Source organism: Oryctolagus cuniculus, chromosome 7, assembly GCF_051225735.1.
Source record: "Oryctolagus cuniculus isolate XC-2025 breed Fujian yellow rabbit chromosome 7, ASM5122573v1, whole genome shotgun sequence".
Classification (NCBI taxonomy): domain Eukaryota; kingdom Metazoa; phylum Chordata; class Mammalia; order Lagomorpha; family Leporidae; genus Oryctolagus; species Oryctolagus cuniculus.
In genome coordinates this window covers 87,185,834-87,200,535 of record NC_142873.1, presented here as the reverse complement: position 1 = coordinate 87,200,535, position 14,702 = coordinate 87,185,834, and the positions used below count along the sequence as shown (strand labels likewise).

At 44.4% G+C, this 14,702-nt stretch overlaps 1 protein-coding gene across 8 annotated transcripts in view; it reads right to left on the bottom strand.

The window, feature by feature from the left end:
* SSX2IP (SSX family member 2 interacting protein) overlaps positions 1-14,702 on the bottom strand; it is a 54,021-nt gene that overhangs the window by 27,171 nt on the left and 12,148 nt on the right. For 7 of the 8 annotated variants that reach the window (XM_089337125.1, XM_051857533.3, XM_051857536.3 and 4 more), the window contains one exon: positions 811-939. In XM_089337125.1, the coding sequence (XP_089193251.1) occupies positions 811-853 (43 nt within the window). In that variant the 5' untranslated portion in view covers positions 854-939. Of the gene's footprint in view, positions 1-810; positions 1,050-14,702 lie in introns of all 8 variants that reach the window. The other variant, XM_089337124.1, reaches the window with a different exon arrangement.

Genomic DNA, 14,702 nt, shown 5'->3' with positions numbered 1-14,702 from the left:
AACCTCTTTTTTTTTGACAGGCAGAGTGGACAGAGAGAGACAGAGAGGAAGGTCTTCCTTTTCTGTTGGTTCACCCCCCAAATGACCGCTGCAGCCGGTGCACCGCGCCAACCCGAACGAAGCCAGGAGCCAGGTGCTTCTCCTGGTCTCCCATGCGGGTGCAGGGCCCAAGCACTTGGGCCATCCTCCACTGCACTCCCTGGCCACAGCAGAGAGCTGGCCTGGAAGAGGGGCAACCGGGACAGAATCCGGCACCCCGACCAGGACCAGAACCCAGGGTGCTGGTGTCGCAGCTCACTAGGCTAATCCTCTGCCTGCGGCAGTGGAGTGCAGTGGAGGATGGCCCAAGTGCTTGGGCCCTGCACCCACATGGGAGACCAGGGGTAGGCTCCTGGCTCCTGGCTTCGGGTTGGCGCAGCACACCAGCCGTAGTGGTCATTTGCGGGGGTGAACCAACAGAAAAGGAAGACCTTCCTCTCTGTCTCTCTCTCTCACTGTCCACTCTGCCTGTCCAAAAAAAAAAAAAAAAATCAAAAAATAAAGCTTAAAAAAAAGAGTAGCCACTGAATATATTTCAAATGCCTAAAAATTTCCCCCCAAAATAATAACCATCAATAAAGTTACCTACCCAAGGCACTTAACTCCAATAATTATGGCACATTCTTAGCTTCCCCTGATAATTTTACTGAAGATAAAGAAAATTAGGTTGTTCATAACCATCTACAATACTCTCGAGTCACGTCTTCACTATTTGTGGTGACTATTCTTACAGTGGCCACTCCAGTTCACAGCTATTTCCAATTCGGTTACCTGAGGACAGAGCTGGATCTGTAACAGTCATCCAATCTCCCATAGCAATGTCCAGAGCCAGGGTACCTGAGGATCGTTCAGCAGTGAGGCATGCGGTCCAGTGCCGTCACTCTTTCAGGTAGGCATCTCCTTGGAAACCAAACGACAGAACAGCATCTACTTTAAAATGTGGACGTCAATATGAAATCAGTGTGTAAGTCGTGTGTACTCCAAATAGAAAAAATTTTGTATTATTCTTCCTGTGTACAGATACAGAGAACATGGTAAAGCTTAATAGTAATTATTAAACACATCTAAATAAAATACGTAAGGGCAAGGACGAAAGGCTTCCCAAGTCATCCTGGGGCATGCATGTTACTTCACAGAGAATAAGAATGGTGCATCACTCTCTAGCTCACAAGACAAAGCTAAGGAGAGCCACGTACTACTTCTCTATCACATCCTTTAAAATAAAAGTATAGCTCTTATCTATGTAAATGAGATGAAAAATTTCTTGGCTAGCATCTTTTTGTTCATTTTTCTTAACAATTTATATTAGCAAAACTTATCCTCTAAATTACAATCCCCAGTGTTGGCACAGATGGAGGGAAATGAACACTCCAATGCGCTGCTTTCCAGATTACATAAATTTATACTACCATGAAGTGATATGGCAATATGGATCAAAAGCCTAAAAATAAAAACATATCTTCATCTAGAAATTCCATTTCTAAAGTTTTATCCTAGCAAAAGATACATGTTTATGTGTACAAAGATCCATTGACAGTTTACTTACAATATCAAGACACCAGAAATGAAAGAACATGTCGCACAGTAAAAGACCAGGTCGGTAAGTGATATATAAATAGAACAAGTCACTGCGCTGCCCTGAAACACAACTGTGTAGAATTAGGGTGGCTAACAAAGACCTACAAGCCAGCAATACCAATGAATGACATGGACTAAGTAACATACGTAAGACATAATGAAAGAGAAACATTTCTCCATCACAAGGAAACCAATTCAAATGAAACTGTAAATGGCAACTGGCAACTGAAATCTTTCCATGCTGGAGACAGAGGAGGAGAGGAGACAGCAGGCACACTGGGGAACACACGCCAGAACTCGGGACAGCTGCTTCTCAGCCACAATCAAGCTGTGGTCAAAAGACAAAGCAAGTCCATCACTGACATGTTTTTGTATTTTAAAATAATTGTTTGAATCCTGGATTTGTATGTGAAGATTCCATTTTTTAAATGTCAGAAGCTAAATTATAAAAAGCAACTCTGCAAGCTCTCCTGTGGGAGGGAGGTGACTGGAGAGGTTATCAGAGTCATCTGAAAGGCACAATGTTCTAGTCTGGATCTCAGAGGTTCCCTGGGTGTGCACACAAGAGCACGTCATCTAACTAGACATGTAAGATGCTTATGGTCCATCCACTGGGCTGCAAGTTACTATTTGAACACCAGAAGAAGCTAAGTAAAAGGTGTCTTTAGGACACAGCTGGACTGTGGGTCACGGGTTCACAACCCCTCTTCTGAATATTTAAGATTGTTCAATGTAGAAGTTAGATGAGTAACATCACATTCACAGTGGTACAAACTATGAAGAATATAAAACTCGCTAATATGGAGAGCATCTAGATTAGTCAGAAGAGGCTACACGGAGAGGTAACATTTGAACTGAGACCTAAATGATGTGGAATCAGCACAAGATCATCAATGACCACAGCAGCCCAAGTAGAAGAAACAGCAGGTAGGTGCGAAGATCCAAGAGGGCAATGATCTAGGTTAAGTATAAAGAACAAGGAAGTTAGTGTGTGTAAAGCACAGTAAGCAAGACTTGAAGGCAGGACATATTTTCTCTAAACTGCAATGAAAGCTACTGATGAGCGTAAGTCAGGAAAGTAACATCAGGGGCCGGTGCTGTGATGCAGGTTAAGCCTCGGTCTGCAGTGTCCGAATCCCACACTGGTACTGCTTCGAGTCCTAGCTGCTCCGCTTCTATTCAACTCCCCACTAATGCTCCTGGGAAAGCAGAAGATGGCCCGAGTCCTTGGGCCCCTGCACCCATGTGGGAGACCTGGAAGAAGCTCCTGGCTACTGCTTGAGTCCTGGATGTTGCAGCCATCTGGGGAGTGAACCAGTGGATGGAAGATCGGTCTCCGCCCCACCCCTCATTCCCATCTCTTTGCCTTTCAAATAAATCTTAGAAAACAAAAAAGGAAAGTAGTATCACCTTCGTTATGCTTTAAGATGTAGGTGGGCAACAGTAAAAGGCTGGAAGCAATGAAGAAGCTACTGCAATTGTGCAGACAAGAAGACCAGTATCCCATCACATTCTAACAATGGGTCTGTGGATCAATCAGATATGTGTTCTGGAGGGAACCTCCAGGACTCACACAAATGCATTAAAGTGTGGGCAGAAATCGAGGCTGATTCCTGGTCATAAAGCAGCAGACGATAAATACCAATGCAGACGTTGTCACATGCACATACACACACAGAAAGTCATCCAGATCTCTCATTTTCCACTCACGAGCTTCGGTAAGGAAGGGCTCCCTAACCTATTTCACACTTCTCACTGTTCTTAAATAGGTGCCTTCAGAAAGATGATGTGTAGGATAAAGGTTGAGCCTGTATCAAATAAAAAACGCAATTTTACTTTTGGTTTCCGATACAGCTGTAAGTAAAACAGAATGTAAGGGACAATAAACCCATTTATCCTAATGCAACTTTGCTCTAGGTAAATCATTTAACCTCTCCTGAGTCACAGTTTCTTCACTGAAAAGCCTTGATGATTTAGTGTGATTTAGTGATACAAGGTTATTTAGAAAACTGCTTGGCATATGGGACTCCCCTAATTAATATTAGCTATCATTTTCATCATCTCGACACAGGGCTGACTGGGACAGTGACAGGTTGCTGAAATCTGGAGAACACACCCCTGCTCTTTAATAACGGCTGAACACACTGGCAGCAGACATTTAGACTAGGGGTGTGAGCATCTGCACCCCATATCTGAGTGCCTGGGTACATCCCCGGCTCTGGATCCTGAGTGTAGTTTTCCTGACAATGCAGACCGTGCGGAGGTAGCAATGATGGCTCCAGCAACTGGGTTCCTGCCACCCACATGGGACACCTGGGTTAAGTTCCCGGCTCCTGGCTTTGGGCCTCAGCCATTGTGGGCCTTTGAGGAGTGAACCAGTAGATGGGAGCAAGCTCTCTGCCTCTCGAATTGCGTGTGTGTGGGAGGGGGCGGTGAGCATTTTTAGAAGATCTAGGGTCAGATATCCTTATAAAAATACATAAGGCAGTGGGCTACTTTATAATTGACAGGTCAGGAGAGAAAATCAGATGGAAACAGAAATAAGCACCTTTCCGAGTCCTTTTGTTCTTTAAAGATATTTGGAAATAAGATGAAATAGTGACTTAAGTTCCTCTCTCCTCATACATATCAGTTATTTAAAATTATACCTTGTCAGTTACTGTTTCTCAGGAGTTTAGCTCTGCAGTGTCTACAGAGTTAGATGGTGAATTGCTACCTGCCCAATTAACTAACCACACTCATGAAACAACCTGCAAAATATTCAGGTCCAGTTAAATGGTCACAGAGAAAAACCAAAACTGCATTGTTAAGTCCTAGGAACAGAGAATTAATAGAATTAATTATTAATAATTAATATGACTTCACACAAGCTAGACGTTTCCAGGAATCCCCTCTGTTCAGTGAGGCACCAAATTACATACAATGAGAATTATGATAAAATGTTACTCAACCAGTTTTTCCAAAAACTGCAACTTGAGACCCTTAATCAATACACATTCTAAAATCAAAAAGGCTATTTTGAGCAAAGTGTTACAATCTAGCTCAATCACAGCCAAAATTTCATTGCTGACAGTTACAAACTTTGAAAATATGTTAATATTAGACAATGGTCATTTGAAAAGCAAAAGAAATAAAAAGGTAACACATTATCTCTGCTTTGCCTCTTCGATCACAAACTCATTTCAATGTGAAAGCTTCTAAAGCAGCCAGGGACTCCGTGACAAACCTGGGCTGAAGTACAGGTCTGCGTTACACAGATTAACCAAGTTTATGCAGTGGCCTGATTATCCATGACATGTTATACAAACTTGTTATATTAACACTGTTATTATAGTTTCAGTAAAAGAACAAAAATGTTGACAAGTGAGTCATGGTTTGGTTCAATGAACCTGTAACAAAACTTTCTATTACAGCCATGTATTATATGGGGACATCATAGTTGATGATGAGCTATATATATACCAGTGGTCCCATGAGATTATACAGCCTAGTGCCATGGTAGCCATCTTTTTTTTTTTTTAAGACTTTATTTATTTATTTCAGAGGTAGGGTTACAGACAGTGAGAGGGAGAGACAGAGAGAAATGTCTTCCTTCCATTGGTTCATTCCCCAAATGGCTGGAGCTGCGCCGATCCGAAGCCAAGAGCCAGAGCTTCTTCCAGGTCTCCCATGTGGGTGCAGGGGCCCAAGGACTTGGGCCATCTTCTACTGCTTTCCCAGGCCATAGCAGAGAGCTGGATGGGAAGAGGAGCAGCTGGGACTAGAAATGGTGCCCTTATGGGATGCCAGCGCCGCAGGCGGAGGATTAACCTACTGCGCCACGGCACCAGCTCCCAAGGCATCTTAGTTTGTATGAGCACAGGCTAGGATTTCCCAGAACACATCTCTGTGGTTAAGCAACACATAAGGATACCAATCACTGTTGAGGATAGCTGTCCAGATTTCAACATAGGTCAAATTCAAGAGTGAATTTTATTAGTAAAACTTAGAAATTAAAGAACCTAAATACATATCTACCCTGTGAAAGCCATTTCATTTATGTCAGATTATTGGAAAACAGTCTTGAAATACATATAAGCATGGGGCTGGTGCTGTGGTGCAGCGGGTTAACACCCTAGCCTGAAGTGCCAGCATCCCATATGGGCACCATTTCTAGTCCCAGCTGCTCCTCTTCCAAACCAGCTATCTGCTGTGGCCTGGGAAAGCAGCAGAAGATGGCCTAAGTCCTTGGGCCCCTGCACCCACGTGGGAGGCCTGCAAGAAGCTCCTGGCTTCGGATCAGCACATCTCCGGCCGTTGAGGCCAGCTGGAGAATGAACCATCAGATGGAAGACCTCTCTCTTTCTCTCTCTGCCTCTCCTCTCTTTGTGTAACTCCGACCTGCAAATAAATAAATAAATCTTTAAAAAAATATATATAAGCAAGAGAAAAAATCGAGAAAGCAATCATAAAGAAATAAGGAATCATCTTCTATTATCAATATCACAGGAACATAGTTTTTTTTCCTTAAGATTTATTTTTTCCAGAGTTTTATTTATTTGAAAGGCAAAGCCACAGAAGGAGAGAGAGACAAACAGAGATATCTGTCATTTGCTAGTTCACTCCCCAGATGGCCACAACAACCAGGGCTGGGTCAGACTGAAACCAGGAGCCAAGAACTCAACCATCAGCTGCTGCCTTCCCATTAGCAGGGAGCTAGATCAGAGTGGAGTAGTGGGGACGTGAACCAGCTGTCCAAAAAGGGATACTGGCATCACAAGCAGTGGCTTAAGCCACTGTGCCCACAACACTGGCCCCTATTTATTTATTTGGAAGACAGAGTAAGAGAGGGAGGGAGAAGAAGAAAAAGAAAGGGAGAGTGTGGGAGAGAGCGAGCGAGCTATCTTCCTCCTACCTGTTCATTCTCCCAAATGCTTATTAGAATGGCCAGAACATCTGGTCTCTTATATGGCTGGCAGGAACGCAAGTGCTTGGGTCATTATCTGCTGCCTCCCAGGTACATTAGCAGGAAGCTGGATCCAAAGTGCAAAGCAGTTGGGCTCCGATATGGGACATGGGCCTTCCAGCTGCAACTTAACCCAAGGCATCACACACTCACCCCAGAGCCATAGTTTTGTTCACCACTAGCAGGCAATGAGTATACACAGCCATCTAAAAACTGGCGTAAGTACTTCTCAACACGGATTCCAGTCAGTGAGTCTTCATAATAGAAAATTTTACTCATTACAGAAAATCTTCAATAATCTGGGTTAAAATGTTAACTACTTTTGAAGTCTACTCAGCACTTTTAAACTACTTTGTCTTTCCAACATGTTGCTATGGTTCCAGAACATATAGTTCATATACAACATATACTGTAGGTGTAAATAAACAAGGGCACTCTGGTCTTCTCTGGTAAAATGATTATGCAGAGCTTAATTATCAAGAAGCTTTTCTAGGTTAGAATCTGGACTGGAAAGCACTGAGACATCTGAACTTGTAGCCCCCACTTCTGAAAGGAAACAAAGATCTTATTAAATTTCATAAATCTATCATTCTTCACATGATCTAAGTATTTTCATTCTTCTGTGAGCTCAGAGTGCAACAGGATTGCCACAGTCACATTTCTCACTGGGTGTGAAGCAAGGACACAATGTCAGTTTTCAAAAGTGTGGTTTTCACCCTATCACCATTCAAAGTTTCAGCACTGTACATGCAAATCTACCTACCTACTTAGCACTTGAAAGCAGAATACAATCAAAGAGATTGTCCATCAAGTTTCTTTAAAAGACAGTTTCTGTAACCCACTTGAAATTATTCTACTTCCATCATATAATTTTTTTAAAGATTTATTTATTTTGAAAGACAGAGTGACAGAGACAGAAAGAAAGATCTTCCATCTGGTGGTTCACTCCCCAGATGGCTGCAACAGCCTGCTCAAGGCCAGGCCGAAGCCAGGAGCTTCATCTTAGTATCCTACAGGGGTGGCAAGGGCCCAAACACTTGAGCCATTTTCTGCTGCATATCCCAGGACACTAGCAGGGAGCTGGATGGGAAGCGAAGCAGCCGGGACACAAACTGGCACCCAGGGTTGCTAGCATCTCAGGCAGTGGCTTTACCCGCTGCAACACAATGCCAGTCCCAGATTGTATAATTCTTACAGGAACTTACTTAAATTTGTCCCTGCTTTGCCACAAACAATTGCTTCTTTCTTATTTATAAATTCTCTTCTTAGAGTGAATGTTAATACAACATTGGAGTTAAATTTATAAATCTTTAAAAATTTGCAGTTCTAGTTAAGTGCACCTGCATTTTCTATCAGGACCATTCCTCAGATACTTCATTTTCTTCCTCTGCACTCAAGACATAAGACAGCCTCAATACACAGCAGTAAGTTGTACAACCTTGGAGAGGTAGGCTCTAAGAGGGCCCCTGGTTATTCTTGCCTCCTGGGGTGCACTCCCAAGGGTTATTTTGTTCTTCAAGTATAGGTTTGATTTAATGACTAGCTTCTAACAAAATATAGCAGAAATAATTGGATTTTACTTCCAAAACAAGGTTATAATCTGGCTGGGGTGGGGGTGAGGTGGGGGGGTCAGGCATTTAGCCTGGTGGTTAAGATACTAAGATACCAGTTAAGATGCTCAGGTTCCACGTTGAAATGCCTGGGTTCAATACTCACCTCTGGCTCCTGACTCCAGCTTCCTACTAACGCAGATCCTGGAAGGTAAAGTGTGATGGCTCAAGTACTGGGTCCCTGTCACCCAAGTGGGATACCTGGACTGAGTTCCCAGCTGCCAGTTTCAGCCCAGCCCAGCCCAGACTTGGCTGTTGTGGGTATCTGGGGAATGAACCAGCAAATAAGAGCACACATGTACATGCTTTCTCTCCACCTCTCAAATAAATACACAAAAACTTCCTTAAGAGCCTGTGATTTCCATCTGGGGCATCATTTCACCGTCTCTCAGATCCCTCTTTCTGGGGAAAGTAAACCACCACGTGGGAAGTAGCACAATGAAGAAATCCATGTGGCAAGGAATGGACAGCTGCAGCCCACAGGGCCTGTAATCTGCCAAGAGCCATATGAGTGATTTTGGAGGCTCCTATCTCAGTCAAACCTTGGATGACTTAAGAAGTCTGCAGACCTGGCTAACAACTTGACGGCAGCCTGGACAGGTGAGAGGTCCTGAACCAGAGACACCCAGCTAATAAGCCATGCCCAGATTCCTGACTCAGAAATTCTAAGACAATAATTGCTTGTTTTAGTCGCTGAATTTTGCAGTAATTTTTTTTTTTTTTTTTTTTGACAGGCAGAGTAGACAGTGAGAGAGAGAGAGACAGAGAGAAAGGTCTTCCTTAGCTGTTGGTTCACCCTCCAATGGCCGCCGCTGCCGGCGCACCGCACTGATCCGATGGCAGGAGCCAGGTGCTTCTCCTGGTCTCCCATGGGGTGCAGGGCCCAAGCACTTGGGCCATCCTCCACTGCACTCCCGGGTCACATCAGAGAGCTGGCCTGGAAGAGGGGCAACCGGGACAGAATCCGGCACCCCGACCGGGACTAGAACCTGGTGTGCCGGCGCCGCAAGGCGGAGGATTAGCCTAGTGAGCCGCAGTGCCCGCTTATTTTGCAGTAATTTGTTACACAATTGGTAGCTAACATAAAGCCATGCCCACACATGCACATGAACGGACACACACATTTCTTCTAAAGTGTCTACAATTTACATGCCTCCTGCTGAAACATAACTAAGAATGACAACATATCCTAAAAACAGAACTGACTGGGCCCAGCGCTGTGGCACAGTAGGCTAAGCCTCTGCCTGCAGTGCCAGCATCCCATTTGGGCACCAGTTCTAGTCCTGGCGGCTACTCTTCCCATCCAGTTCTCTGCTATGGCCTGGGAAAGCAGAAGATGGCCCAGGTCCTTGGGCCCCTGCACCTGCGTGGGGGACCCAGAAGGGGCTCCTGGCTCCTGGTTTCGGATCAGTGCAGCTCTGGCCATTGCAGCCATTGGGGAAGTGGATTCAAGACTGTCTCTCTGTCTGTAACTCTCTCTCTCAAATAGATAAATTAAAAAATCTTTAAAAAATAAAAGAACTGATCAGGTTTATGGCAATTATATCACCTAGTACTACGGTGAATCATTCCCTGTTATCACAGTTGGAAGGCCCTCATTAACCATGTCCAGAGGACAATGAATGTATTCATCTTCATATCTCCCAGTTCCTGAATTACAGCAGCTGCTCAGCAAATGTCTGTAAAATGAAGGGGCTCCCACACAGGGTATGCCCACTTTAGTCTGTGCTGTCTTATTCCGCCTATCCCCAAACCAACACCCTCTCAAAGAACAGCGGAACCCCAAGCAGCCCCCTCACCTAGCCCTCTCCAAACCCTCGGGCCCTTGGTACAGAAACTCTAGTCTCCAAGCCCTCATTGTACTGCCTAGCTTGTCTCCTCCTCCCCAGCTACACTGACATTTCTGTATTCCCGCCTCACACTGAGCTTCCTGGAGGCAATCATCAGTAGTGGCTCAGGTAAGCAACACAAGTTAACACCTTCATTCCGGCAAGCCAAAGTGGACAGAGGGCAGACAGCAATGGAAAAGAGGAGCCAGCCTTTTAGAGAAGAGTATTACACTTCACTCCCATTCTCTCATCCCCTCTACCCCTCAAGTCTCTAACGCACCTGCACACCGAAAGGGAGCGCAGCAGAAACACAGTCTCCCAAAAACAAGAAGCCCTTCTCACGGTGCACTACTGTCAGTGCTCCTTTCCAGTTTACTTGAAATTCAAACCTGAGAAAAGGCAGTTGCCGACCTAATCAGAGTTCTAAAACAAACTCCTATCGTCAGAAAAGAACAGTTTCCCATTCCACAGGGACATAGTAACATTATACTATCTGGACTTCCAAATACTGCACAGGATCTTTCATAAAAAGCCTTGACTAAAATCAAAGTTAGTGTGACTGTTAAGAAAATAAACGTGTCAGTGTTTGGGGCACCAGTGCTGTGGTGCGGCAGGTTAAGTCACTGCTTGTGATATGTGCATCCCATATGAGGACCGGTTTAAGTCCCAGCTAATCCACTTCCGATCCAGCTTCCTGCTCTTGTGCTTGGGAAGGCAGTGGATGACAGCAGAAGAGGTCGGGCCCCTGCTACCCAGGTAGAAGACCTGGATGGACTTTCAGGCTCCTGGCTTCAATCCAGCCCAGCCCTGGCCCTTGCAGCTATTTGAGGAATGAACCAATATATAGAGGCTTGCACTTGCTCTCACTGTCACTCTGCCTTTCAAATAAATCTTAAAAAATAAAAAAATAAAAAATAAAAACATTAGTCCTATCTTACAAATTCAGTCATAAAACTGAAGGATTCAGTTATAACATAATTTTAAATAATATTCTAAAAAACTAAATATATGATTCTTTAAACATTAACATCACCTAAACTTAATTCTGTCCCGAAGGAAACTACAGTTCTTAATATGGTACACATACCTCCACTACCTCAAGCACAACACAGGTACACGTATCAATACAGAATAACAATTCAACCTTTTTAGAAAACCCACTTTTTATCAATTTTAAATCTAAATTATTTCATCTACAAAGAGTAACAGGACAGTTATTCTCTTTAGAAATAAAGTCTTCTAGGCCAGCAACACGGCTCACTAGGCTAATCCTCTGCCTTGTGGCGCCGGCACACTGGGTTCTACTCCCGGTCGGGGCGCCAGATTCTGTCCCGGTTGCCCCTCTTCCAGGCCAGCTCTCTGCTGTGGCCAGGGAGTACAGTGAAGGATGGCCCAGGTGCTTGGGCCCTGCACCCCGTGGGAGACCAGGAAAAGCACCTGGCTCCTGCCATCAGATCAGTGTGGTGCGCCGGCTGCAGCGCGCTGGCCGCGGTGGCCATTGGAGGGTGAACCAACGGCAAAGGAAGACCTTTCTCTCCTTTCTCTCTGTCTCTCTCTCTCATTGTCCACTCTGCCTGTCAAAAAAAAAAAAGAAAAGAAAAAAAAAAAGAAAGAAAGAAAGAAAGTCTTCTTCATAAATTGAATTTTAAATCTGAATGGCCAAAACTAAAAAAAATTGGTATTACCCTAATGATTTGCTTTCACATTGAGCCTGTAACCACCGCTCAGTATCCCTGATGTGAAAACCTATCTTGGATTTTGCAACATTTTGAATCTTGGATTTTCAGATCAAGGATGCTCACCTGATCTCAAAACATTTTTGTAACTATTCCAAAACCTGATAAGTTTCCAACTGTGAAACACTTGTAGGCCAGGCATTTCAGACAAAGAACACTCAAACCTGTATTAGGAGGATTTAGGGTTAGTGGTGACAGTACAGACACTGCATGCCTCAGAGGCTGGGCTCGGAACCAGGTCACTTACTTACTGCTGGACCATATCCCGATGCTGGTCTCCTCACTTGTAAAACGGGGGCGGTAACGGCTACTTCTTAGAGAGCATTCAATGGGCACTTAATGAGCTCACAGGTGAAAAACTAAGTACAGAATAATTAAGTTATAGGGTACTTTTTTTTTTTTTTTTTTTTTTTTTTTTTTTTGACAGGCAGAGTGGATAGAGAGAGAGAGACAGAGAGAAAGGTCTTCCTTTTGCCGTTGGTTCACCCTCCAATGGCCGCCACGGCTGGCACGCTGCGGCCGGCCCACCGCCCTGATCCGAGGGAGGAGCCAGGTGCTTCTCCTAGTCTCCCATGGGGTGCAGGGCCCAAGCACTTGGGCCATCCTCCACTGCACTCCCTGGCCACAGCAGAGAGCTGGCCTGGAAGAGGGGCAACCGGGACAGAATCCGGCGCCCCGATCGAGACTAGAACCCGGTGTGGGGCGCCGCTAGGTGGAGGATTAGCCTATTGAGCCGCATCAACGGTCTATAGGGTACTGTTTTCATAAACACGAGTGCCAGGCACTATTCTGAACGCTTTGTGTGTATCAGGAAGTTAACCCCCCACAATAACCCTGTGTGTTATTCCCCTTTTACAAGATAAGGAAATTGAGGCAGAGAGATCGGGTCATTTGTTGCAGGTCATAAAGCCAGCAAACGGCAGGGCCCCTCCCACCCCACCCAGGACAGCAGAGCCCATCTCTCGCCATCATCGCGCATGGCCATGTCAGTGGTGAAGAGACTCAGGAAGCAGCATCTCCCATCACCACCCCTCGATGGCCAGAATGCTAAACCATACACCCCAACCAGCCAAAGGCTGCATACAACGATGCAAAGGCACAACTTAAGGTAAAATATTTCCCAAGTATCCCTTTGGATCGAGGAATACAATCTCAGGGATGCTCCCAGTCAAGGCTATCAATAGAAAGCTCCCCTCTTCTTAGCTCAGGGAGCGGATAGCTACATGCTGAACTTTGCACTCCTTACATATCCTTGAACTGATTGTTGTTGCAGAATGAGAAACGTTATGGCATAACAGCTAAAAGCACAGGATCCAAAGAGGACACACCTGCTTTCAAACACCAGCTCCCCCACTTATCAACTAAGTGATCCCGAACAGAAATCTTCCCTTGGCCTCATGCAAAAGGAGAGGGAACACTGTCTTTACTTCAAAGGAATGTTGTATAGTAAAACAAATTTCATTATCATATTTAATAATTTTATTAAATAAACATACACATGGAAGGAGGTTTTGGGCTCATGGTAGGTTCTCAGCAAGCACTGGCTATTTTACGAACTTGCAAAAGTTTCCACATTTTATTTAGTAACAGTTATCTAATATGATCTTAGTCTCTTCAAAAACTTATTTATTAGAAAGGCAGAACAACAGAGGAAAAACAGAGAAGGGAAAGTCAGAGGGACAGCTTCCACTTGCTGGTTCACGCCCCGAAATGTCCGAAAGAGCCAGGTCTAGGCTAGGCTGAAGCCAGGAGCCAGGAAGTTCAACACAGTCTCCCATGTGAGTGGCAGGGTCCCAAGGCCGTGGGCCATCTTTCACTTTCCAGGCTCAGCTAGGACTCAAAACAGTGCTCATATGGGATGCAGGCGTTGCAGGCAGAAATTTAACCTGCTGTGCCACAATGCTAGCCCCCATGTTTCTGTCTTTATCAAGCAGATTTTTATCCCTATACAAAAGTGCTCTGTAATTCTGCCTTTCAAATAAATCAATCTTTAAAAAAAGAGAAGAGGAGGACCTAAGTGTGTATAAGGACAGAAAAAAATGGAAGGAAAGGGAAGAGGCAAAAACCGGGCTTTGTTCCTAATGTCCTTTCACATACAAACTGAAGATTTCATAGATCACTTATTTGGGGGGGGGGGGTCCAAATTTTCTAGAAGTGATTTTTTATAAGAAAAAATCCATGTTTTAAAAAATGCAATTGCAGTCATAAGCACAAGGCAATGGGGATGAACAGCCCCACTCTCAAACACTAGAACTAATGGTAGAATGACACGGGTAATAAAAAAATATATAAAGCATTTGGGGTGGACACTGTAGTGCAGTCAGTTAAGCCACCACTTGAGATGTCAGCATCCCATCAGAGTTTCACCTCTGCTGCTATGTTCCTGGGAAGCCACAGATGATGGCTCAAGTTCCTGGGTTCCTGCCACCTGCATGGAAGACCCAGATGGCATTTCCTCCCAGCTCCTGGCTTCAGTCTAGGCCAGCCCTGGCTACTGCAGGTATTGTGGAGTGATCCTGTGCAAGATCTTTCTCTCCCTCTCTGTGACTCTGACCTTCAAATAAATAAATAAGCATTCCTTTTCAGACTAATCAATTAATACAAAATATCTTAAAGGTCAAACTGCCATGTTGGGCAAAAACTGGTTAAAAATTATACAAATGTTCTAGAGTTATTCAAATAATTACGCCAGGGAAACAGAACTCTACCACAAGTAGTCATTTTAGAAGGGCTATGCAGCAATCTATGAAAACTTGAAATGTGTAAATCTTTCCACTCATCAATACTTCCAGGCATCTGTTATCACATACCAAGTCATACAAGGGAGCAAGCTCAGTGCACCAAGACACTGTTGAGTGTTGTACTACTTGTAGTGGCAAGCAAACCAGAGACCATCTTAATATCCATCACAGACAAACAGTTAAAAAATCACTGCATATACTACAGCCCAAAGAAGTGCCACCCT